This window comes from Phacochoerus africanus, chromosome 6 (genome assembly GCF_016906955.1).
Source record: "Phacochoerus africanus isolate WHEZ1 chromosome 6, ROS_Pafr_v1, whole genome shotgun sequence".
Taxonomy (NCBI): domain Eukaryota; kingdom Metazoa; phylum Chordata; class Mammalia; order Artiodactyla; family Suidae; genus Phacochoerus; species Phacochoerus africanus.
In genome coordinates this window covers 18,838,615-18,862,139 of record NC_062549.1, presented here as the reverse complement: position 1 = coordinate 18,862,139, position 23,525 = coordinate 18,838,615, and the positions used below count along the sequence as shown (strand labels likewise).

The 23,525-nt window shown below is 39.4% G+C and overlaps 1 protein-coding gene across 3 annotated transcripts in view; it reads left to right on the top strand.

Annotated features, from left to right (window-relative positions):
- The window catches only part of COL14A1 (collagen type XIV alpha 1 chain), a 238,160-nt gene that overhangs the window by 11,706 nt on the left and 202,929 nt on the right, over positions 1-23,525 (top strand). For all 3 annotated transcript variants that reach the window (XM_047783350.1, XM_047783349.1, XM_047783351.1), the window contains exons 2-4: positions 6,892-7,017; positions 18,628-18,744; positions 23,172-23,315. In XM_047783350.1, coding sequence (XP_047639306.1) covers positions 6,930-7,017; positions 18,628-18,744; positions 23,172-23,315 — 349 coding nt within the window. In that variant the 5' untranslated portion in view covers positions 6,892-6,929. The remainder of the gene's footprint in view (positions 1-6,891; positions 7,018-18,627; positions 18,745-23,171; positions 23,316-23,525) is intronic.

Here is a 23,525-nt window from a genome sequence, read left to right as displayed (position 1 = left end):
TTGTAGGAATATAATTAATTTATTCCCCTGGATATACTGTGTTACTCTGGAATAAAATCAGAATATCAGAAGTTTAAGTGCATGAATCATTTTTTTGAAGGTTCATAGAATTATGCTTTGCTTCTTTAATTGAAATAACTCAGGTTAAAAAAAGAAATTAAAGGCGTTCCTGTCATGGAGCATTGGAAACGAATCAGACTAGGAACCATGAGGTTGCGGGTTCGATCCCTGGCCTCACTCAGTGCATTAAAGATCCAGCATTGCTGTGAGCTGTGTTGTAGGTCAAAGACTGTGGCTTGGATCCTGCATTGCTGTGGCTCTGGCATAGGCCAGCAATAACAGCTCTGATTAGACCCCTAGCCTGGGAACCTCCATATGCCGAAGGTGCTGCCCTTAAATGACAAAAGACAAAGAAAGAAAGAAAGAAAGAAATTAAAGCTTGTGTGATGCTGCCAAAGCATATTCAACGAAAAATGTATAGCCTTAAATAAAGAATAGTACCTTAAGGACTAAATAAACAAAAATAACAACAAAAATGTAATAATAAGAGCAGAAAAGCAAAGATAAGTAGAGAACTAAATAAATTATATATAAAAATTAATATTGACAAGTAAAAAACTCTTATAAAAAAATTACAATCTGGGAGTTCCTGCTATGGCACAATGGGATCGGTGGCGTCTCTGGGATGAAGGTTTGATCCCTGGCTGGGCACAGTGGGTTAAGGATCTGGCATTGCCACCCCTGTGGTGTAGGTCACAACTGTGACTCTGATCTGATCCCTGGCCTGGAAGCTCCATACGCTGTGGGGCAGCCAAAAAGGAAAAAAAAAAAAAAATTATAAACTGGACAAATATACAGCTTATCTATTTTGGTGAGAAAAGAAAAATTTAGAAACACATCAATTTAATACTGATAGTGGATCTATAACAAGAAAAGATGTGTTAAGAGATCATACAACTCTGTGCTAATAAATTTGAAAATCAAAATTAAAAGATAACTTTACAGGAATATATCCATGCTAGAACCAAGAAGTATAAAAGCTAAGTAGATCTACACATAAAACAAAGCATATATTTAAAGTTGTGTAGGAATTAGTATCGAAAAGGAAAAATGCCCATATGATTTTCTCAGTCAAATCATTTATAGGCTTTCATAAAGTAGATCATCCTCATGCTACTTAAACTATTACAAAACAATGAAAATATGGAAAGCTTTCCAACATTTTTTTAATGAAGCTAGAATAATCTTGACACCAAGCCTTTTAAGAAAAGAATACTCTTAGTCGATTTTGGTTATTAGCGTAAATCCAAAAAATCAGCTGTACGATGTTGACATGATGTTAAAAAAAATAATATGCAGATACAACAAAGATAAATTAGGCTGGGAGAAGGGTTCCCTGAGGGCCCTTTAGACTCTGGAAAATGTCTGATTGGCAGATGTTAAAGGGATTATTTGGTAATCCAGTGCGCCAGTGAGCTGCACAGACTCAGTCTGGGACTGCAAGAATCCAGGCCTGGGAGCACTCTCTGCAAGAGGCTTCCACTGCAGATGGACAGAGCCTTGGATTCCCTCAGACACATCATTGCTCAGGTCTTGCCTCACAGAGACCTGGCTCCAATCCCCAGAGACTTGAATGTTGTGTCAATTTCACAGAAACTTTGGAAAAGCAAGCAGCAGCAAAGAGCTGCATTTCCAGGTGACGCTATGGGGGTCTACAAGTCCATGCCATCTCCTAGACCTTTCTTTGTGGGTTTTGTGACCCTCCCAAGGGAGATACCGTTGCCACTGAAGTAGACCTAAGGTCTGATGGGATGCCGCTAAAGGGGTCCCAGTCAGCTCCTTGGGTGAGCTGTGTTTCTGAAGGATCTCTAAGGAATGCATTATGAGACGTGTTCAGGAAACCGCTGCCTGCATCAGATGCATCTAAATGCAATGACCCCAGCATCCACATCAGATAATTGTGAATTAGTGAACATGGGGACAACCATGTTTTGAATTTCAAGAACTGATGACCATTTCCCAAATATTCCACTGGAAAGGAAGCCTAAAAGCCCTTTGTGCAACAAAAGATTCCCAACAGGAAGTCATATCCTATTATCTCCAGTATTCCCTGGATGAAGAGAGGAACGGCCACCTGACCCTGGACCAGATCATGAAGGAGCAAGAACAACGAATGGCCTTGGGGGAGTTAGAGGAATCCAAGAAAGCGGGGTAACTGATTTTACAAAGGAAAAAAAAAAAAAGAAATCAGGAGCTTAGTCTTGACTCAGATCTGCAGTGGCCTTGACCCTTCCTCACCCAATGATGATCAGCTGAACCTCAGGGCCCTGGTGGTATTGGTAGCAAGGCACCAGGTCCAGATTCTAACATTAGGAAGCTCACTGAAATAGGTCATCAGAGGTCTTAGCATCTATAGCTACCACCTGAAGGCTGTACTCATCCTCCTACCCATTTTATTTGCAGAATCTGAGAATAGGAGGACCCAATACCGACTCAGTGCAGTTTTCCATTAATCTCTTCAGACTGAAAAGATGGAAATAGGATTGTTTAAAAAGTATTTCCCAAGACTGGTTCCAACCTAAGCTTGACTGACATGTGCCTCACTAGATTATATACATTGTTTCAAAGAATGGACCAATAGAGCCTCCCTCAAAAGAACACCAGCTAGAATTGGGAAAAAGTAGCATGATAGCAATTCTAGGAATACTTGGATTAAATAAGCAATATGGATTACTTCAAAAAAACATGCAAGGGGAGTTCCCTTGTGGAGCAGCAGGTTAAGGATCTGGTGTTGACACTGCAGCAGGTTGGACCCCTGCTGTGGCACGGGTTTGATCACTGGCCTGCAAACTTCCACACGCCATAGGTGCCCGCCAAAAAAAAAAACCAAAAAGGAAAACAACAAAACAAAACTCAAAAACATGCAGGGGTCAGAGTCTCTCCCCAGGCTTTGTAAACTAAGAGAGAATTCATCTTCTACTAGATATAGCTGAAAACTACAGTAGGGATTTTATCTGGATCTTTAAGTGGTAATCGTATGAAAATACTAGATACATTTAATGTGGCATAAAAGAGCACTGTAATAGTTTTTAAACCACACTCTTCCATTTGGGGATAAACATAACCTAGAACAATACTCTCACCCTTGTTTCTCAAGAAGAATTAATATCCAGTTTTTGAGTCCTGCCATCAAGTCTACTCATTTTTAATTTGCAAGTGGGTAATGAATTGATTTGTTTTAATTTTTGGCCACCAGCTATATCTATAACAAAGAAAATTATAGGTGTTTTAAAGTTTAAACCATTTTGAAAAATCATTAGAATTTAACAATAAAAGGATTGCATTTGATTAGTCCCTTAGGAGTTAGAGAAAAGGAGTTTTTGCTGTCTTTGGTGTTATTTAAAAACATAAGTAATCAATAGCTTAAATGTTACTGAATCTTTTTTATTTCTTTATTTTATTTTATTTTTTAATGGCCGCACCCGTGGTTTATGGAAGTTCCCAGGCCAGGGATTAAATGTTGGTTCCTTTTTTACTTTTTAACACATTCCCTGAGCCAGAGATTGAACCCATACCTCTGCAGCAACCTGAGCTGCTGCAGTCAGATTCTTAACCCACTGTGCCACATTGGGAACTCCTGGAAACTTCTTTAAAGAAATATGACTTTGTCATCTATTTGAAAATTGCTTGGATGAAAACCAAAACCATTACATATTAAATTTAAAAAAAACCCAATAATTTCCATGAACAAGTAGGATTTATTTCTGTTTTTCAAGGATAGATTAATATTATACATTATCAAAATAATTAATTATACTAAGAAGTAATGATGAAAAATATGAGCATCTCAATAGATGAAAAATCACAGAAGCAAGATTTAGCATCCATTCCTGATTGAAAAAAAGATACCCAAAAAAAGTCAAGTTTTTTTTTAACAGAAGGAGACAATATATCTGAGTCTAACTATTAGCAATATACCAAGTGATGAAATGTTCAAGGCAGTCCTTGCGAAATAATGGTTTTAAAACTACTGGCCTATGTAATTAAACACCACACACAGAAATACACACGCAATGGTTGCACATGATGTGATTCTTAACCTGGAAAATGCAAGAGATTAAATCGAAAAATATAGAGTGAGTGGAGTTCAGAATGGTGGCCTACTATAAAATAGATAAAAATCACAGATCCCATTCACAACTGGAACTAAGAAATTAAGATAACCCAAAATATACTTTGAGGTGAAAAGAACTATTTTACCCATGGCACTGAATCAGAAACTATCACAAAAAGGTAAAATCAGGAACTCCCACTGTGGCTTAGTGGGTTGAGAACCCGATTAATATCCCTGAGGATGTGAATTTGATCCCTGGCCTTGATCAGTGAGTTAAAGGATCTGGCATTGCTGTGGCTGTGGCACAGACCAGCAGCTGCAACTCCGATTTAACTTCCCTATGCTGCAGGTGGGACCATTTAAAAAAAAAAAAAAAGAGAGAGAGAGATCAAATCAGATGACTTAAAAAATAAACTTGAAAAATACTGTAATATATGTTAAAATTAATAATATATAAATAGTTTTTACAAATCAATGAGAAAATGGTATTTTATTAAAAATATAAATAGCTAACAAACACAGAATGTTATATTTTACTGGTTATGAAGAAAATAAAGACGGTATTGGGATAATCATATTTTACTGATGAAATCAGGATATACTGAAAGCAATGAATCCCTGTGATGTGTGGTGATGGAAATGATGTGATTTTTATATAAGATGCTGGTGGAAGTGGAAATCAGTGTAAGGCACCAGGTACTTATATTTCAAAAACTTTTCAAACACACTTGTTGTTTTACCCAATAGTTCCACAATTGGGAATTTAGCCAAAGGAGATCAATAGTCATGTTTTCAGAGATGTGAATAAGGATGGTCGCTGCACTGTTGTGTATGTTAGAGAAATTTAAAACAATCTGAATTTCCAAATAAAACTAGATAATGAATGAATTGTGATATCGCCATACATATTGTAACAGGTTATTTACTGTCATCAGAAAATATTCACACAGAGGTCCCACTGTGGCTCAGTGGAAAAGTATCATAGGGAGTTCCCGCCGTGGCACAGTAGAAATGAATCTGACTAGTATCCATGAGGATTCGGGTTCCATCCCTGGCCTTGATCAGTGGATTAAGGATCCAGCATTGCCATGACCTGTGGTGTAGGTTGCAGACACGGCTCAGGTCTGGCATTGCTGTGGCTGTGGTGTAGGCTGGCAGCGGTAGCTCCGATTCAACCCCTAGCCTGGGAACTTCCATATGGCCTGGGTGTGGCCCTGCACTTTGCTGTGCTTTCTTCTATCTTCTTTCCTAGTTTCTTAGTTTCTTCCTTCCTTCCTTCCTTTTCTTTCTTTCTTTCTTTCTTTCTTTCTTTCTTTCTTTCTTTCTTTCTTTCTTTCTTTCTTTCTTTCTTTCTCTCTCTCTCTTTCTCTCTCTCTCTCTTTCTTCCTCTCTCTCTCTTTTTCTCTCTCTCTCTTTCTTTCTCTCCTCTCTCTTTCTCTCTCTCTCTTTCTTTTCTTTCTCTCTTCTTCTTCTCTCTCTTCTCTTTCTCTCTCTTCTTCTCTCTCTTTCTTTCTCTCTCTTCTTTCTTTTTCTGTTTAGGGCCACACTCGGCATATGGCAGGCCAGGGGTCAAATGAGAGCTGCAGCTACCAGCTTACACCACTGCCAGGGCACCTGGGGATCCAAGCCTAGTCTGTGACCTACACCATAGCTCACGGCAATGCCAGATCCTTAACGCACTGATTTAGGCCAGGGATCGAACCCTCCTCTTCATAGATACTAGTTGTGTTCACTACAGCTGATCCATGACGGGAACGCCCTTTCTATTATTTTCTAATTTTCTTTGATTAAACGCATTCGTTTTGTAATCAGAGCAAGAAAAGATATTTTGAAATGAAAAGAATGTGGTATGAAGCATGATACTCTAGAAACATTTTTCTAAGATACTTCTACCGTGTCTGATTGTCTGTGTGGGCTGAAATCCTGGATCTTGAACTTACTAGCTATGCGACCCCGGGGAAACTTTGTGCCTCCTTTTCCTCATCTGTAAATCAATATTATAATCAGAACTGCTTCGAAAAATACCCTGGTAGAAGAAAACTTTTGAGCTGTCTTAATCTCTGAGGCAAGGCCTTAGAATTTATCCTCTGTAGTGGCTTGTAATAGATTGTAGTCAACTATTTGTAGACTAACCCTTTAAATTAATAGCAAATTTTCATCTATCTTCCCCCCTCTCTCTTTCCTCCCTCCCCCCCTCCTCCCTTCTTTTTCATTTCTCTCTCTTTCTCTTGTAGCTTTGCTTTCACTGATATTCTAATGAAGAGGAGGATATTGGAAGAGCTTTCAATTCATGCATATGGAGGAAAAAAATGATAAGGAAAGATGAAGGGCACTTCAGCCCAGTAAAGTGAAGGCTGAGTAGTGATTTCATAATAGCACAAAGTTTTTTTCAAATGATCCTTGAGCACCAGAAGAAAGATCTTATATATCTATACTTAAGACAGGCAGGGAAGTTGTAATTACCTGATTATAATGCTCATTTCAGGTGAACTATCGTTATGTATCCATTTGGGAAGCTGTGCAATTTATGCCTTTCCAAAGATTCACAAAGTACCTTTTGAAATTCTCACCCAAATGTTTCCAGTCGCGCTCTCCATTTACAGCTTCTCAAAAATCTTTCTTTTATCAGTTTGTTTTAGAGTGAAATATACAACGACCTAAGGAATGAATGAATTCTTGGCAATACTAATGCACGTTGGCTTGTTTGCCTGTCCCTGAGGAGTGTATATACTTTATGTTCAGTCTTCTCAAAATATCCCTGTGCTCTCTGTTTCTAGGACTGCTCTTACGTCCCATGTGAAAAGCAGGAAAGAAAATGAAGATTTTTCAGTGCAAGATGCAGTACTGGCCGCTTCCAGCTTTTTTGGCAGTTACTTACTTTTGCACCATTGTCCAGGGTCAAGGTAATGGAAAACTTTAAGATAATCCTTGGGGTCTGGGAGTCTAGCCACCTTGGTTCTGATTATTATTATTATTATTTATGTACCCTAATAGTGCTTCAGTGGTTCAGCTGTGTTTAGGCAGGGTCATATGCTGGTTTTACTCAGTTTTACCAACTGTTTACTTTGTAGAAATGTGCCACAACTTTGATGAGGGTTATGACCTCACCAGTGACTGAGCATATTCATTTTGTGGCAATTGGTTAAACAGCTGGTTTTTAATATGCTTCTGAAAAAAAAAAATCCATGCAAATTTAATCAATAAAGTCAAATTTGCAAAATCAGTTTTGTTAATAAGGAACTATAAGATGTGTGTGTATGTATCCTAATCATGCCTTGTTTCTTTTTTTTTTCTCTTTGCTTTTTAGGGCCTTACCTGAGGCATATGGAGGTTTCCAGGCTAGGGATCTAATGGGAGCCGCAGCTGCTGGCCACAGCAACACCAGATCTGAGCCGTGTCTGCAACCTACACCACAAGTCACGGCAACAATGGATCCTTAACCCACTGAGTGAGGCCAGGGATTGAACCCACAACCTCATGGTTCCTAGTCATATTTGTTTCTGCTGCGCCGTGAGGGCAACTCCAATGCCTTGTTTCTTAAAAAGGGTGTCTGCAAAATATTTCTGTCACTTTATCCTTGGTCCTTATTTTTGTTCCTTTCTTTAAAAACTGCATACATAGTCTAAGGTTACCAAGGGCCTGACAGAGGCTCCTGGTATGCTGCTGGTATGTGTAAAGCATTTCTAATGATTTCTAGCTTTGTTTTAATTTAACTTAGTTTTTGAAGTCAACTGTTTGTATTACTGGGAGTGGCACTTTTATCTTTGATTTCCTGTAATTCTTATAAAGTATGTCAGAGGTCAGCAAACTACCACCATTGAGCCCAATCTGGTCCACTGCCTGCTTTTGGAAATAAAGTTTTATTGGAACACAGCCTTGCTGACTTGCTTACAAATTGTCTGTGGCTTCTTTCACACTGCCATGGCACAGTTGAGTAGTTGTGATAGACCCTGAATAGCCCACAAAGCTTAGAATATTTATTATCTGGCGCTTTGCAGAAAAAGCATGCTAACCTCTGAAATAAGTGCACGACATTTGTAAATATGCAAAGTGAACTTACTAGATACTATGATAATCCTGCAGAAATGGCCATGTTGGTGCTGGAATAGTCATTCATCAGCTGAGCAAGGATGTCTAAATGTGATCGTGTTTAAGGCGTATTAATATCTAAGGCTTGGAATTTAAACTTGTAGAAAAATTAGATGCAAGAACCATCACACTGTGCTTCTTCAAAGCCGAGCCCACTTGTTTGGAAAGGAATGGAACTTGACTCTTTGCGTACTCAAATAGTGCTAAAACACTTGGCATTAATGACCATATCTCTAACAACTTTCTGCCACACATAAGGGTCAGTTGGGCAGATAAACTCTCCTTACCTTCTTTACATTCAGGAAAGAAAGAATGCTCTCAGCTGTGCCAGTTAGAGATGTGATCATGGGAATCCTGGATAACTCACCCTCTAACCATGGGATACCAGACACAGGTCCTTAGGAGAGAAGGGTAGGCACCTACTGAGGCCCTTTTGAGTTGCCATCTCAGTCCAGCTTAATTCAGAAGTGGTTCTTCAATGTAGTAGCTGATCTTTCAGAGTTCTTTCAGGATGCTGTTTGCCAGACATACATTGTTGGCCAAATTCTGTCTTAACCTTTACGGAAAACAGACTGTGTGTGTCAGGTTTAGGATACCAAGCTGAATCAAACTTTACTCGTTGCCTTCCAGCCTCTGACTCTCCACTAGGGGGATAGAAGTGTTTGCAGAGAACATGCAGTGTGAGTTGGGGGGGAGCAGGCATGGCAAAAGACAGCTATGGGAAGATCGAAGCCAGATGATGAAAGATTTTAAACCCTGACAGCAATATTGCCAATACTGATATCTGAGTCACAGATGAGTCCATCAGGGTTTGGGGAATAGGAAGAACTAGAAGTAAGAGATTAGGAGTTCCCGTTCTGGTGCAGCAGAAATGACTCTAACTAGGAACCATGAGGTTGTGGGTTCGATCCCTGGCTGTGCTCAATGGCTTAAGGATTTGGTGTTGCTGTGAGCTATGGTGCAGGTTGCAGAGGTGGCTCAGATCTGGTGTTGCTGTGGCTGTGGTGTAGGCCAGCGGCTACAGCTCCGATGAGACCCCTAGCCTGGGAACCTCCATATGCCGTGGGTGCGATCCTCAAAAAGACAAAAAATAAATGAATGCAAGAATGAATAAATAAATGAATAAAATAAAAGTAAGAGATTATTAGGAGATTATATTAAGTTTCCCAGGACCTAGGTGTTGAGGGCCTGATGTGGGCTGTCCGACCAGAGAGAAGAGAATGAATTAAAGAAAGACTTCAGAGATAGAAGAGATAGGATATGTTTACTGATTCGATATTGAAGAAGCTGGAGAGAGGGATGTATCAAAGATAACTCCAAGGCTTTTTTTTTTTTTTTTTTTTGGCTGGAGAACTGAGTGGATGGGGTTTTTAATTGCAACCCCTGTGTTATTATTGTTTCTCTGTCTTTGTTCTGTAATTGCTTATTTACCCAAGTTTGTTCAAGGCAGAGGTTCCGGCCTTAGTGCTGTATCTCTGTGCAGAACAATGTTTCAGTCGTAGCAGATGTTTCTTTTTTTTTTTCTTTTCTTTTTTTTTTTTGTCTTTTTGCTATTTCTTGGGCTGCTCCCGCAGCATATGGAGGTTCCCAGGCTAGGGGTCGAATCGGAGCTGTAGCCACCGGCCTACGCCAGAGCCACAGCAACGCGGGATCCGAGCCGCGTCTGCAACCTACACCACAGCTCACGGCAACGCCGGATCGTTAACCCACTGAGCAAGGGCAGGGACCGAACCCGCAACCTCATGGTTCCTAGTCGGATTCGTTAACCTCTGCGCCACGACGGGAACTCCCGTAGCAGATGTTTCTTGAAAAAAATTAATAAAGAGTAAAGTGGAATGGACTGGGAGTTTGGGGTTGCTAGATGCAAACTATTATGTTTAGAAGGGATAAGCCACGAGATCCCGTTGTGCAGCCCAGGGAACCATCTCCCATCATTTGTGACAGAACATAGCAGAAGATAATCTGAGGAAAAGAATGTGGATATGTATGTATGACTGGGTCACTTTGCTGTACAGCAGAAATTGATAGAACATTGTAAATCAACTATAATTGTAAAAAAGGTATCTAGAGAGATTAAAAAAAAAAGAATAAAGGGTGAAGCAGGTACTTGAAGCTGAAGATAATAAGTTTAGTCTTCGACACATGTGTGGAGCTTGCAGGGCTTGGGGGACATCCAGGAGGAGATGTATGGTTGGTGGTCTGGACCTTCGGAGAAAGGGCTAAGGGCAGGAGATTATATTTGAATTTTATTTTGCTTGAGAATTCGCTTCTGAGACCTCGAAGTCTTCGTGGTAGAAAGGGATGGCACAGTGGAGAGACATGAGGATAAAACCCTGGCAGACATGAATAATGAAGAGATTAAAAGAAGAAAAATGCTCATTGAAAGAATCACAAAAGCAGTTAGAAGGAGGGTCAGGGGAATTTACTGGTCTGAAGGGAAGGCTGGAGAACCTTTCAGGAAGAAATTTGGTGGGCACAAGCTAGAGAAAAGCCAGTAAGAAAAGGCTTAAGATGGTGCTGGCTTTGCCTTTTAGGAAGGTATGAGAGAACTTTGAGAAACCAAATCTTATTTTTACCATGATACTTTTCTTTCTTTCTTTTTCTGCATTTTAGGGCCACACCTTTCTCAAATGGAAGTTCCCAGGCTGGGGTCGAACTGGAGCTGTAGCTGCTGGCCTACACCACAGCCACAGCAACTTGAGATTCGAGCCTCTTCTGTGACCTACACCACAGCTCATGGCAATGCCAGAATCCCTGACCCCTGAGCGAGGCCAGGGATCGAACCCACATCCTCATGGATACTAATCAGATTCATTTCTGCTGTGCCATGACAGGAACTCCCTATGATACTTTTCATTTACATGATTTATTCTGAGCAAAGAATAAAATGTGACTGGCTTCATTTGACTGATTTTTCTACGCTTAAAGCAGACATTGCAGTGAGTCCTTGTGGGTTGGCCACTTCTGACACGAATCTGCCAAGCCACATGTGAACATATTTGATGTTCAGCATTTTGCTAACGCAGGAATGTTGATTTGTTAGCTGACACAAATTACTCTCAAACTTTACATTCTTATAGACATCTTGAAAGTCATGTTTATGAACACATTGGGAAAAAAAAAAAAAAAAAGGTCAGTGTGGTAGGCAGAAAAATATGCCTGCAAAGAGGTTTGCACCAAATCCTCAGAACCTGTAAATATGTTATATTACATGACAAGGGGGAATTAAGACGTCAATGGAATTAAGGTTGCTAAAATCAGCTGACCTTAAAGTAAGGAATTTTTCTGGATTAGATAATTCAGTGGGCCTAATGTGGCTTCCAGTCTCAGAGGCCTTAAATTACAGAAGAGGGAGACAGAGAAGCCAGTGAGAAAGACTGGACCAGCCATTGCTTGTTTCAAAGAGGGAAGAGGGCCCAGAGTCAAGGAAAGTGGGAACCCTCTAAAGCTGGGAAAGGCAAGGAAATGAATTCTCCCCTCAAACCTCCAACACCTTGATTTTAACACAATGAAACCCATTCCAGACTTCTGACTTCCCAGAACTGTAGGATGATACATTTCTGCTGTTTTCAGCACTTGCTTTGTGATAATTTGTTACAGCAACAATAGAAAACCGTACTGTCAGTATTAAAAGGCATACAGGAAATTCACTTTCTCCTCCTAAACTGCTAATCAACTGAATGCACTTTACCTCTTAGTCTCTCCATGTAATTCTTTTTTTTTTTTCTTTTTTTTTCCACTTTTTATGGCTGCACCCTAGGCATATGGAGGTTCCCAGGTTAGGGGTCTAATCAAAGCTGTAGCTGCCTGCCTACACCAGAGCCACAGCAACGCAGGATCCAAGCCACGTCTGTGGCCTGCACCACAGCTCATGGCAATGCTGGATCCTTAACCCCCTGAGAGAGGCCAGGGATTGAACCTGCCACCTCATGGTTCCTAGTTGGATTCATTTCTGTTGCACCACGACAGGAACTCCTCCATGTAATTCTTAACTTTCCCTCTTCAGAGAATATGAACCCACTTTGGCTCAAATAACTGTTTATACCTGGATTATTCCAACATCTTCTTTTCGAGACAATTTGTTAAATGAATTGGAAGACAGAGAAAGTAATGATAAGCATTTAGCGGTAGGGAAAAAATGTGTATATCATGACAAAATGGTGTTACCAATATTTTCTCAGAATTTCACTGTAAATCTGTACTGTTCTAGCAGTGTTTGCTTTTGGATGGTTGTGAGAAGGAATGACAGAACGTAAAGTAACTGTCCCTTAAAAACTTCAAAGCATATAAATCTGGAGACTTTGCATAGGGGCTAGATTTCACTTTCTAAGAACTCTGTGTTAATACATTTACCCATTCGTTTGGCTGTTAGTAGTAGTCAAAGTTTGAGAATATTTTCCTTACTGCTGTTTTCACCTTTTTTTTTTTTTTTTTTTTTTTTGGTCTTTTGAGGGCCGCCCCCCGGCAGATGGCGGTTCCCAGGCTAGGGGTCTAATTGAAGCTGTAGCTGCCAGCCTATGCCACAGCCACAGCAACACAGGATCCAAGCCGTGTCTGCGATCTACACCACAGCTCATGGCAATGCCAGATCCTTAACCCACTGAGCGAGGCCAGGGATCGAACCTGCAACCTCATGGTTCCTAGTTGGATTCATTTCTGCTGCACCACTACGAGAACTCCCATGATTTCACCACCTTTGTAATGGACCGTGAAATTATGACATTTTAAATTCTAAGCAGGATGAAAAAGAAGGCTCTAGAACATCCCACAGTAAATTTCCCTCGCATTTTAATTTCTCCTTTTTATATAATATTCGGGCAATGCATTTAAGTGAAAAATTACAGAGATAAAAAGCTAAGGTCTTTTGTTATTTGTTTGTGGTTTTGGGGGCAATGCATTTAATTGAAAAATGACTGAGATAAAAAGCTAATATCCTTTGTTACTCGCTTATGGGTTTTTTGGGCAATGCACTTAATTGGAAGATGACTGAGATGAAAAGCTAAGGTCATTTGGTATTTGTTTGTGGTTTTTTCAGATCACTTGGAAAAATAATGCAATACTTCTCTGATGATTGAAAGTCTTCTGCTTAATAAATACAATAGATTATTCTATTGATATAGCACCTTAAACTATATTTTGAGGTGGAAACACTCACTCCCCATACTGCTGTCAGTCAGAGATTCTTGGCTGCAAATAAAAAAAACTTTCTCTGGCCAATTTTATTAGCAAAAACTATTTACTGGTAGATAATGAACTAGTTCATATAATTATAGTAAAAGTCAAATAATTAGCTTTAAAAGGTATAGGAATCTGGGAACACGCTGGATATAGTTTCTAGGAACTAGTGACCCCTTTTTTAGGGCATGTCTTTGGAATGAAATGATCGGAGCTGTTTTCCATTCTTCCATCGCTGGACACAAGTTTCAGATTCTTGGAAGAGTCTGCCTGACTGGTTTGAGTCATTTTCACCCCTCTTAGCCAAGGGAGAATGGCTGATGGAAAGTGCAGCCAAGGCTCCGTGCTGTGGAGAGGGAGTGCTGTTCCTTGGAAGAAAACCAAGGTGCTGTTCAAAGAGGAGGAAGGGAAGTCATCACGAGTAGGATAGAACAGAAGGTCTTCACTGCAGTGTTCTTTTGTGAAAAGTAGTGTTCAAGAAATTAATGAGACTATTTCACTAGAAATAAACCTCTGGATAGGTTGTCACTTGTCCAAACAGCAAGATGTCAGTTGAGTTGAGTCGAAGTGAAAAGAAAGAAACGAAGGAGGGAAGCAGGAGTTCCCGCCATGGTATGGTGGGTTAAGGAGTTGGTGTTGCCTCTGCCGTAGCTTGGGTCTCTGCAGCGGCATGGTTCTATCCCTGGCCTGGTGTAGTGAGTTAAGCATTGCTGCAGCTGTGGCATAGGTTGCAGCAGCTGCTTGAATTTGCTCCCTGGCCTGGGAACTTCCATATGCTGTGAGTGCACCCTACCACCCCACCCCACCCCCCAAAAAGGAGAGGAAAAACAAATTAGTCCTTTAGTAAAGAGTCATATTATGAAGTAAAATTTCCCAAGTATCTCATAACAGTGGGGCTTTGCTAGAATGACAGAAAGATTCTTTTCTGCCCATGAGATTTGATTTCTATGGGAATAATTGCAGTGAAATTCTTTGAGTGTAAAGAAAATCTCCCCTCTCAAAAAATATAGCACAACAAAATAAAAATACCCTTGTACTTTACATATGCTGCTGGATAGGTTGTCCAGCAGCATAACCCTGCTGTAGAGGAATAAATCAAATATAAAAAAAATAATAATAAGGAAAAAAAAAGAGCAAATGGACCCTTTGGGATGAAGTTGATATATATTCACAAATGTAACTGGCTCTGTCCCAAATAGGAAGCCTAATTGCACCATACAAAAGATGAGTTTGTTGGCTCGTTCTGCACTCATGGGCTGTGCCAGAAATCAAACTTTACGCATGATTTTGATCTTTTGAAAAAGGATAAGATTTTAACTGACACATTAACTTTTGAGTCAAGTTCCTGCAGGCATTTACACTTATTACTGGAAGTTAAGTATTTGTATTGAAGCGTACCCTTTGTGCTTGGGAAACGAAAAGTCATGGGCCCGGTACTTAACATACGCATGTTTGTGTTCCGTGGGATCAGAACAAGGATTTCTCTACTGCACTGACAGCATGTCTGTCAAGCTTGCTGCCTTTGCTTTGGCACAAGTCCCAGTGCCTTCCATACAGGGAAAAAGGAGTTAACTTTGAAGTTCAAAGCTGGGACCTTGAGCCTCTTTGTTTCTTAACTAACATATCTTCTTCTCAACATTTTCCCCCTAAGGGCAAAAACCTAAAGGAAATATAAACTTTGTGTCTAACCAAGATTTTCTTTTAGTGATTGTGAGACTATTTATGCGCACATAGGTATTAGATGAAGTCCATTAAGAAAAGAAAATGACGTTATCGTTTTTTAGCTAGTAGTTGTAATGGGACTATAGTCAGTCATCAAACCATTTGTAAATTGCTTTTTTTTTCTTTTCTTTTTTTTTTTTGTCTTTTTAGGGCAGAACCCGTGGCATATGGAGGTTCCCAAGCTAGGGGTCCAATTAGAGCTATAGCTGCCAGACTACACCACAGCCACAGCAACGTAGGATGCGAGCCACATCAGCTACCTACACCACGGCTCATGGCAATGCCAGATCCTTAACCCACTGAGCGAGGCCAGGGATTGAACATGCGTCCTGATGGATGCAAGTCGGGTTCGGTTACCGCTGAGCCACGACGGGAACTCCTGTAAATTGCTTTTTTAGAAAAAGTTGAATGTTGGTGAACTTGGTTGTTGCCTTTCTCTCACACTTTATTTCCTTGAGTAGCCCAATGGAAGCCAATGCCACCCTGGGTTCTGGAGCACCCTCCGCATTGTCTGAGCATGGTCTGTGGCATGTTCAATGTTATCTTCATTACTTCCTCCTGGAGGTTCAGAAGGTTAGCTATTGACTGAAAAGATTTTGTGGGCTTTAAACTCAGACCATATTTAAAGAAAAATAGCCTGGGTAGAAAATGCTACAAAGATTTCTAATCTTTTTTTTTTTTTTTGGTCTTTTTGCCATTCCTAGGGCCACTCCCGAGGCATGTGTAGGTTCCCAGGCTAAGGGTCTAATCAGAGCTGTAGCCAACGGCCTACACCACAGCCACAGCAACATAGGATCCGAGCCACATCTGCAGCCTACACCACAGCTTACGGCCACGCAGGATCCTTAACCCACTGATCAAGGCCGGGGATTGAACCTGCAACCTCATGGTTCCTAGTCGGATTCATTAACCACTGCGCCATGACAGGAACTCCAGATTTCTAATATTTAACCTAAGAATCTTGAATGTTGCTAACTTCTTTGACCCCATTAAAGATGTCAAGACCTTTGGGGTATAGACAGAATCAGCTGGCCCTCTTGAAACTACCCAGGTTGAAACCTCCAAGCTGCTTCTTTGCATTTTTCCTCCTGATGCTTCTGGGGGCTTGCCTGCTTCCTGTCACCAGTGCATTCATGCAAATCTTTGCAATAAGCTTGGCCAGTGATGTCTAACAGCCCACTGGCAAGATTCGACTCAGGAACTGGATATTTTGACATTCTTATTTTGAATTCTTTTTTTTTTTTTGTCTTTTGTCTTTTTTGTTGTTGTTGTTGCTATGTTGCTATTTCTTGGGCTGCTCCCGCGGCATATGGAGGTTCCCAGGCTAGGGGTCAAGTCGGCCCTCCACCGGCCTACGCCAGAGCCACAGCAACGCGGGATCCCAGCCACGTCTGCAACCTACACCACAGCTCACGGCAACGCCGGATCGTTAACCCACTGAGCAAGGGCAGGGACCGAACCCGCAACCTCATGGTTCCTAGTCGGATTCGTTAACCACTGCGCCACGATGGGAACTCCTTATTTTGAATTCTTATTTAACACTTTGAAATCTTATTTTAATTCCAATGGAAGTAATAAGAACCTATCTATGAACAGATTTTTTTCCCCCCAGGTTTCAGACAAAGCAAAATAGGAATAATTTCTCTGTTCACCCAAATGTTAGATTTAGCCACCTTCCTCTTTTTGTTCAAAATAATTTTTCTGGGAATTCCCATGGTGGCTCAGTGGAAATGAATCTGACTAGGAACCATGAGGTTGCCGCTTCGATCTCTGGCCCCACTCAGTGGGTTAGGGATCTGGCGTTGCCGTAAACTGTGGAGAAGATTGAAGATGCGGCTCGGACCCTGTGTTGCTGTGGCTGTGATGTAAGCTGGTAGCTGTTGCTCTGATTCGACTCCTAAACTGGGAACCTCCATATGCCATGGGTGGGGCCCTGAAAAGCAAAATAATAATTTTTCTTACGATAAATCTATATGTTCCCATAAGCCAGAGAATGTTGACTTTTTCATTTATGTCCGATTGAGGATGGGACCGGAGTGTTTTTGTTTTTGCATGACTAACATTTCTACTAAGAGGTAGTAAAGGGCAAGAAGAAAGGGAATACTACTGGTAAGAATGTATCCTTTTGTGCTTGCTGATTTCAGTGCTTGGAGAATTCCTAGAGGAGTAAATTACTTATTCTTCTAGCTCAATGAAGGGTGACTTTTTAATATGAAGCTTCTCCCAAAGAAACAGAGCATATTGTTTGGGGTCAGAGACGGGATGAATCTCTTAGCTTCTCCTTGCTTCATATATATATTTGGGATAGGAATGTGTTTTTGTATTAAATGAGCTTTTGAGGTCATCCATTAGAGGAAGGAAGGGGGGAGGGGACAGATTTATTTGCCACCTATTATAGTTTTATTAGTCATCTATTATAATGTACCATATCCATTATTCTCTTTAACGTCATTATGCTGTGCAGAAAGTATCGCTACCCCTTTCTCTAAAAGTAAAGCTTTGGAAGAAACGATCACTTGCTCAAGTTTATTCATCTAAGAAGTGACAGAACTGGGAATCTAACTAATGTTCAAAGCCCATATTATGCTATATACTTATTAAGAGGAATGTTTATTTCCTTCCCTAGACTCTATTTCTTAAAGTGAGGAAGAAAGGCCAGGTGTAAACATGGGTAATAAGTGCTGACTCTTCTGTTGTGTGTTAGATATATTTTTTTGATTTGTCGGGGTTTTTTTTGTTTTTTTGTTTTTTTGACAAACTAATGTGTGTGTTATACACTAAAAATCGTATGAAAGTATTTCTTTTGAAATTCTAGGGCATTAACATAGAATTCCAAAAATATGTTTTGAAGTTTGAATGACTTACACAAAAGTAATATATACCTACCTATTTTGTGAACTGTCAGGAAAGATAATTGTCCTGGGATGACTCATGACCATCAGCTATGTATTTTTCTGAAAGGGATGATCCGTTACACTTGAAGAATAAATCCAATTTTATAAAGCAGTTATCTTTTATTATTAGCATTTTCTACTTTGGTCCTTTACAACCTCTTTCTCAAGTGTTTTTAATTGAAGATCTTATTACTTATGTCTGTAATAGCCTTAAATTACCATATCATGAAAAATACTGAATTAATGAAGTGAAAAACCGAAAGGCATAAAACAGATCCCAGAAGAGTAGATTAGCTCACCGTGTTCCAAATAGAAAAACCTATCCTTGTAACATAATAAAAATATGTTACAAGGTTGGCTTCAATTATCAAACTAGTTTAGGATATTAAATTCTAATCCTAAATCATAATTCTTTGTCATAAACTCAATACTGTTTGGCAAATGCTCATCTCTGGAGTAAGAAACTAATGCTCCTGGGTAGGTATTGTTTTGTAAACTGATCAATCTGTTGATGGAGTTGTAGAAAGAACATGAAGTCTTGCATATTTTGATTACATTACTTTGGCTTTTCAGTTTAACAAATGGAAGCTTAAAAGTTTCAACATTTAAACAACTTTTGTTTTTCTTTTTCAGTGGCTCCACCAACAAGGTTAAGATACAATGTATTATCTCATGATAGTATCCAGATTTCATGGAAGGCTCCAAGAGGGAAATTTGGTGGATACAAACTTCTTGTGACTCCAGCTGCAGGTAAAAATAATCAACTGTATTTTTCATAGTATTTAGAGCAACTTTTCTCACAGAGGTAACTAAAAATGTATTGTGCCTAATGTTGCTTTTAAAATCATTTGAAAGATTTTTGTTTTATTTAATTTTTTGAGCTTGAAATCTTACCCTCTATTCACGTAAATAATATTCCTCCAAAACTAAAGAATAGCTATTGGGCTCACCATAATTCTTCTCAGGTGAAAATTTCAGACGGAAAATCCTCACTACTGGAGTTGCCACTGCGGTGCAATGGGATCGGTGGTGTTCTTGGGAGTGCTGGGACCCAGGTTTGATCCCCAGCCCTGCACAGTGCATTAAGGATCCGGCATTGCCACAGCTTTGGCTCAGGTTACAACTGTGGCTCAGATCTGATCCCTGGCTGGGGAATTCCATATGCGTCAGGGTGGCCAAAAAAGAAAACAAACAAACAAACAAACAAATCATCACTATCTTGGTTCCAACATAAGATGAATACTTTTTGTTTACTGACACTTAAAAAGTACCTCAGAGTTCCCCTTGTGGTTCAGTGGTTAGGGAACTTGACTAATATCATCATGAGGATGTGGGTTCAATCCCTGGCCTCGCTCAGTGGGTTAAGGATCCAGCGTTGCCGTGAGCTGTGGTGTATGTCCCAGATGAGGATGAGGCTTGGATCCCGAGTTGCTGTGGCTCTGGTATAGGCCAGTGGCTACAGTTCTGATTGGACCCCTAGCCTGGGAACCTCCATATGCCGCAGGTGTGGCCCTAAAAAGACAAAAAAGAAAAAGACAACAACAACAACAAATGTACCTCTAAGAGTTGTGACCAGCTGAGTAAATGATGATTAATTAATTTATAGAGTATTATTTAGAAATTCTACTTTAAAAGCTCTCAGTAAACATTGTGAAAATAAATGGACAAAGTAGGAAAAGCAAAAGTTAAACAAATTTATTGATCATGAAGGTAAAAGTAGGTAAAATTTAAAAAATTACATTTTGGTTGTTTTTTTTTTCTTCTCATTTATGTTTTTATTTTCCAAATATAATCAACTAAAACAATATAGAGCATGTGAAGGAATTGCTGTGGCTATGTGGGTGTCATGGAGATGAAGATGGGGTCAACAGCTGGATTGCTTGAGTTCAAAACCTGGTTCTGGGACTTATCAGTAATGTCATTCATTTGAGCAAGTTATTTAATCTCTCAATGCCTCAGTTTCCACTTCTGTAAAATGTGCAAATAATATTAGTACCTATCTTATAGAGTTATTGTGGGGCTTGAAACTCAAAATGTGTCTGGGAACTGGCAGCAGCGGCCTCAGAGCTAATGTTGAATCTTGGGCCCCACACTTTACTTATTGAATCAGAATCTGAATTTTAAAAATTCAGTGATTCCTATGCATATTAATTTGGGAAGAACTGGTTGTGAGGACTAAAAGAATTAATCAACATAAAGCACTTAAAACAATGACTGGCAAATTGTAAGTGCTCAGGAAATCTTACCTAGGATTGTTATAAAGATGCTGTGTGGTATCTTTCCCATGTCTCATTTCTTCCTGTAAAATCCATTTTCACAAAAGATACAAATACTTCGTAATAGCCTATTTGTATGATATATGTATTTTTATAAATATAATTTTTTTCTCTTTATTGATGATAAAGATGATTCTATGGAGCTGGTCTCCTCTCTGTTGGAAACCTTTTCCACCTCATTTAATGAGGCGGACTGAGGCTTCATTGTGTCTAAATGGAGACATCTTACTCAAGAGTGGATTTAAAATCTCAAACAAAACAAGCAAATGAAACACCTTGCTTCTTACTTGGTCACTAGACGCCAGCTTTCTCCATGATGGCCTACAGAAGCGACTTACTTGTGAAAAGCAATATTTTGCTCTCGAGGCTGGTTCGGCATTTTCATTTTGGAACATTGCCCAATTTTGACATATCTTCAACTTTTAAAAATACAGTTTGTTTTCTAAGATAAGTCACCAGTGGAAATTTAAGTTTAGAGATTCCTGAACATTATTAGGATGCTGAAAGTCAAAACCTTAGTTATTGGTTTGTGATACCTATGAGAATTTCCTATATCTTGAAAGGTATTAGTTTCTCTCCAGATCATCAGTGTTTTAACTTTGCTGGGTTATTGTCTGATAATACGAAACCATTCAGTACTCCAAGCATGGGTCGTTAAGAAATCAGAATCTTAGAAATGACTTGTGAAGTTCCTGCTGTGGCTTAGCAGATTAAGAACCCCAACATATGTGTGCGAGAATGCGGGGTTGATCCCTGGCCTTGCTCCGTGGGTTAAGGATCCAGCATTACCTAAAGTGCAGCATAGGTTACAGATCAGCTCAGATTCCAAGTTGCTGTGGGATCTGGAAGGAAGGAAGGAAGGAAAAAAGGGAAAAAAAAAAAAAAAAGGTGGCTTCGGTGGCCTTTGAACCAAAACTCAGCCTCATCCTTCAGTGTCCTCTGCTATAGCGCCCCCTAAAGTAGACCTCCAGCTCTGGCTAGAATACCTCCAATGACAAATAGAAATTGAGGATGAAAGCAGATGATTTCTTCATGAAAACTGGGTTTATTTTCCTAAGTGAGTCAATGTCCTTACTGCAGTGGCACAAGCCCATAAAACAGTCTTCCCCCCCCCCCCCATAAAGGAGAGTTGCAATTCTCATTTCAGGTTTATTTCAGATTCTCTCTTGGGTTTGGTTTTGTTTGTTTGTTTTGTTTTGTTTTTGGCTACACAGGCAGTATATCGAAATTCCTGGGCCAGGGATCAAACCTACGCCACACAGCAGCAACCAGAGCCTCAGCAGTGACGAATGCAGGAGCCTCAACCCACTAGGCCATCAGAGAACTCCCAATAAAACTTAGCCTTGACGCTTTGGTATCTACTTGATCAAACATGAAAGAAACAGAGTAAATAAAAGGAGTAATAAGTAAATCTAGACACGGGATGTTTGTTGATGTGTTAACACTACAAGACATGGTCCAAGTATTGTTTATACCAGTCTTTCCAAAATTGTTTTTCATGGTATTTGGCAGGATGCTAATAGCTATTATACAATCAAATGCTTTGATCATCAAATAAATTTGAGTAGTGCTGTTTTAAACAGTGTTTAAAGCTTTTTTATATTACAGGATTCTCAAAGCCTTTGAAATAATATACCCTATGCCTCTCATTGAGGGATTCTAATACACAGAGTTTTTCTAAGGAGTTTCTTTTTTCAATGAAACACATTATAAAAGATTCATTTGGTGGACTTTATAGTAGATGAGTTTCAAGCGACAGAAGAAGTTTCTGAAACCGAGTTAACATCCTGGACATAAACACATTTAAGATGGGTTTTGTAAAGAGAAGCCTCAGTTCTGCATTCCAGTAGCAAGTGCCACGCATGATAGGAACATCGTATTTCAGATAGTAATTAATTTTACTATGATTAAAATATGATATTAAAATATTAGAATATGACTAAAATATCTTGTATTCTGTGTTATGCTCAATTCAGCAAATTTCAGGCCCTTTTTGGTGTTATTGCTAGAGGGGCAGAAATTTTAATTTCCCTTTTATCAAGCATGGTTATCACTGCCAGAAATTAGAGAAGAAAGGTATATTGGAATTTTGCATACAAGTTGAATATTTAATCAGCATTTTCAGAAACGCCTTAGATGTCAGTCTAATTTGATGGAGAGAGAATGGGTGATTAAAATCTTTTCAAGAACCACACTAACTTTTAAAAAATTATTTATTGTTTTATTACTCAGTGAATTTTATTACATTTATAGTTATACAATCGTCATCACAACCCAATTGTATAGCATCTCCATCCCAGACCCTCAGTGCATCCTCCTACCCCCAACCTGTATCATTTGGAAACCATACGTTTTGCAAAGTCTGTGAGTCAGTATCAGAAGAACCAAGCTAACTTTTAAGTAGCCATGCAATGAGCAGTTCCTTTAACATCTTGAGCCAGCATTTAAGATATCTCAAATTTAAGACAATTAAATTGCTAATGCTTCAAGGGTGCTTTGAGTCGCTGCAGAGAGGCCATAGGGAAAAGTCTAATGTAGATAAGTACATTGTCTACCCATATCTCTTCCTTCACTTCTAAGTGACATTCTTTCCTTGAAGAGTGTATCTGATGTTGAAAGCTTACTGTCTCGATTTTGTACGGTGGCTTTCCCTATTGCATAAAAGCAATAGTGATGAAAGATTTTTGTGGATATGTTTTTATCTAATTTAGACAACTGCTTAAGTTGTCCAAGGCAAAGAATATAACTGAAACTGAAAGATAAATTAAATGTTCTGTAATACTCGCCATTATACATATTTTTCAGTATCTTCACCTTCTAAAATCCTATTTGCTGGTTAATAAAATTTCTTAATGTAGACAGTATGTCTTAGAACTGATTTATCTTTCTGTTTTATTATAGGTGGAAAAACCAATCAGTTGAATCTTCAGAACACTGCAACTAAAGCAATTATCCAAGGTCTTATGCCAGACCAGAATTACACAGTTCAAATTATTGCATACCATAAAGACAAAGAAAGCAAGCCAGCCCAAGGTCAATTCAGAAGTACGTATTTGCAGGGTTCTTCTTCTTCTTTTTTTTGGTTATCTGTTGCCTTTAATTAACATCTAAAGAGATAACATATTCTTCTATGATTGTTGTTTGGAAATGTCTATGATCAAAATAGATAATAGATTTGGTCAAATGCATAGGAAAGAATGGTGTCAGTCAAATTCATCCATGCTTTTAGCTGCAGTCTCTTCGTAGCCTGGACAT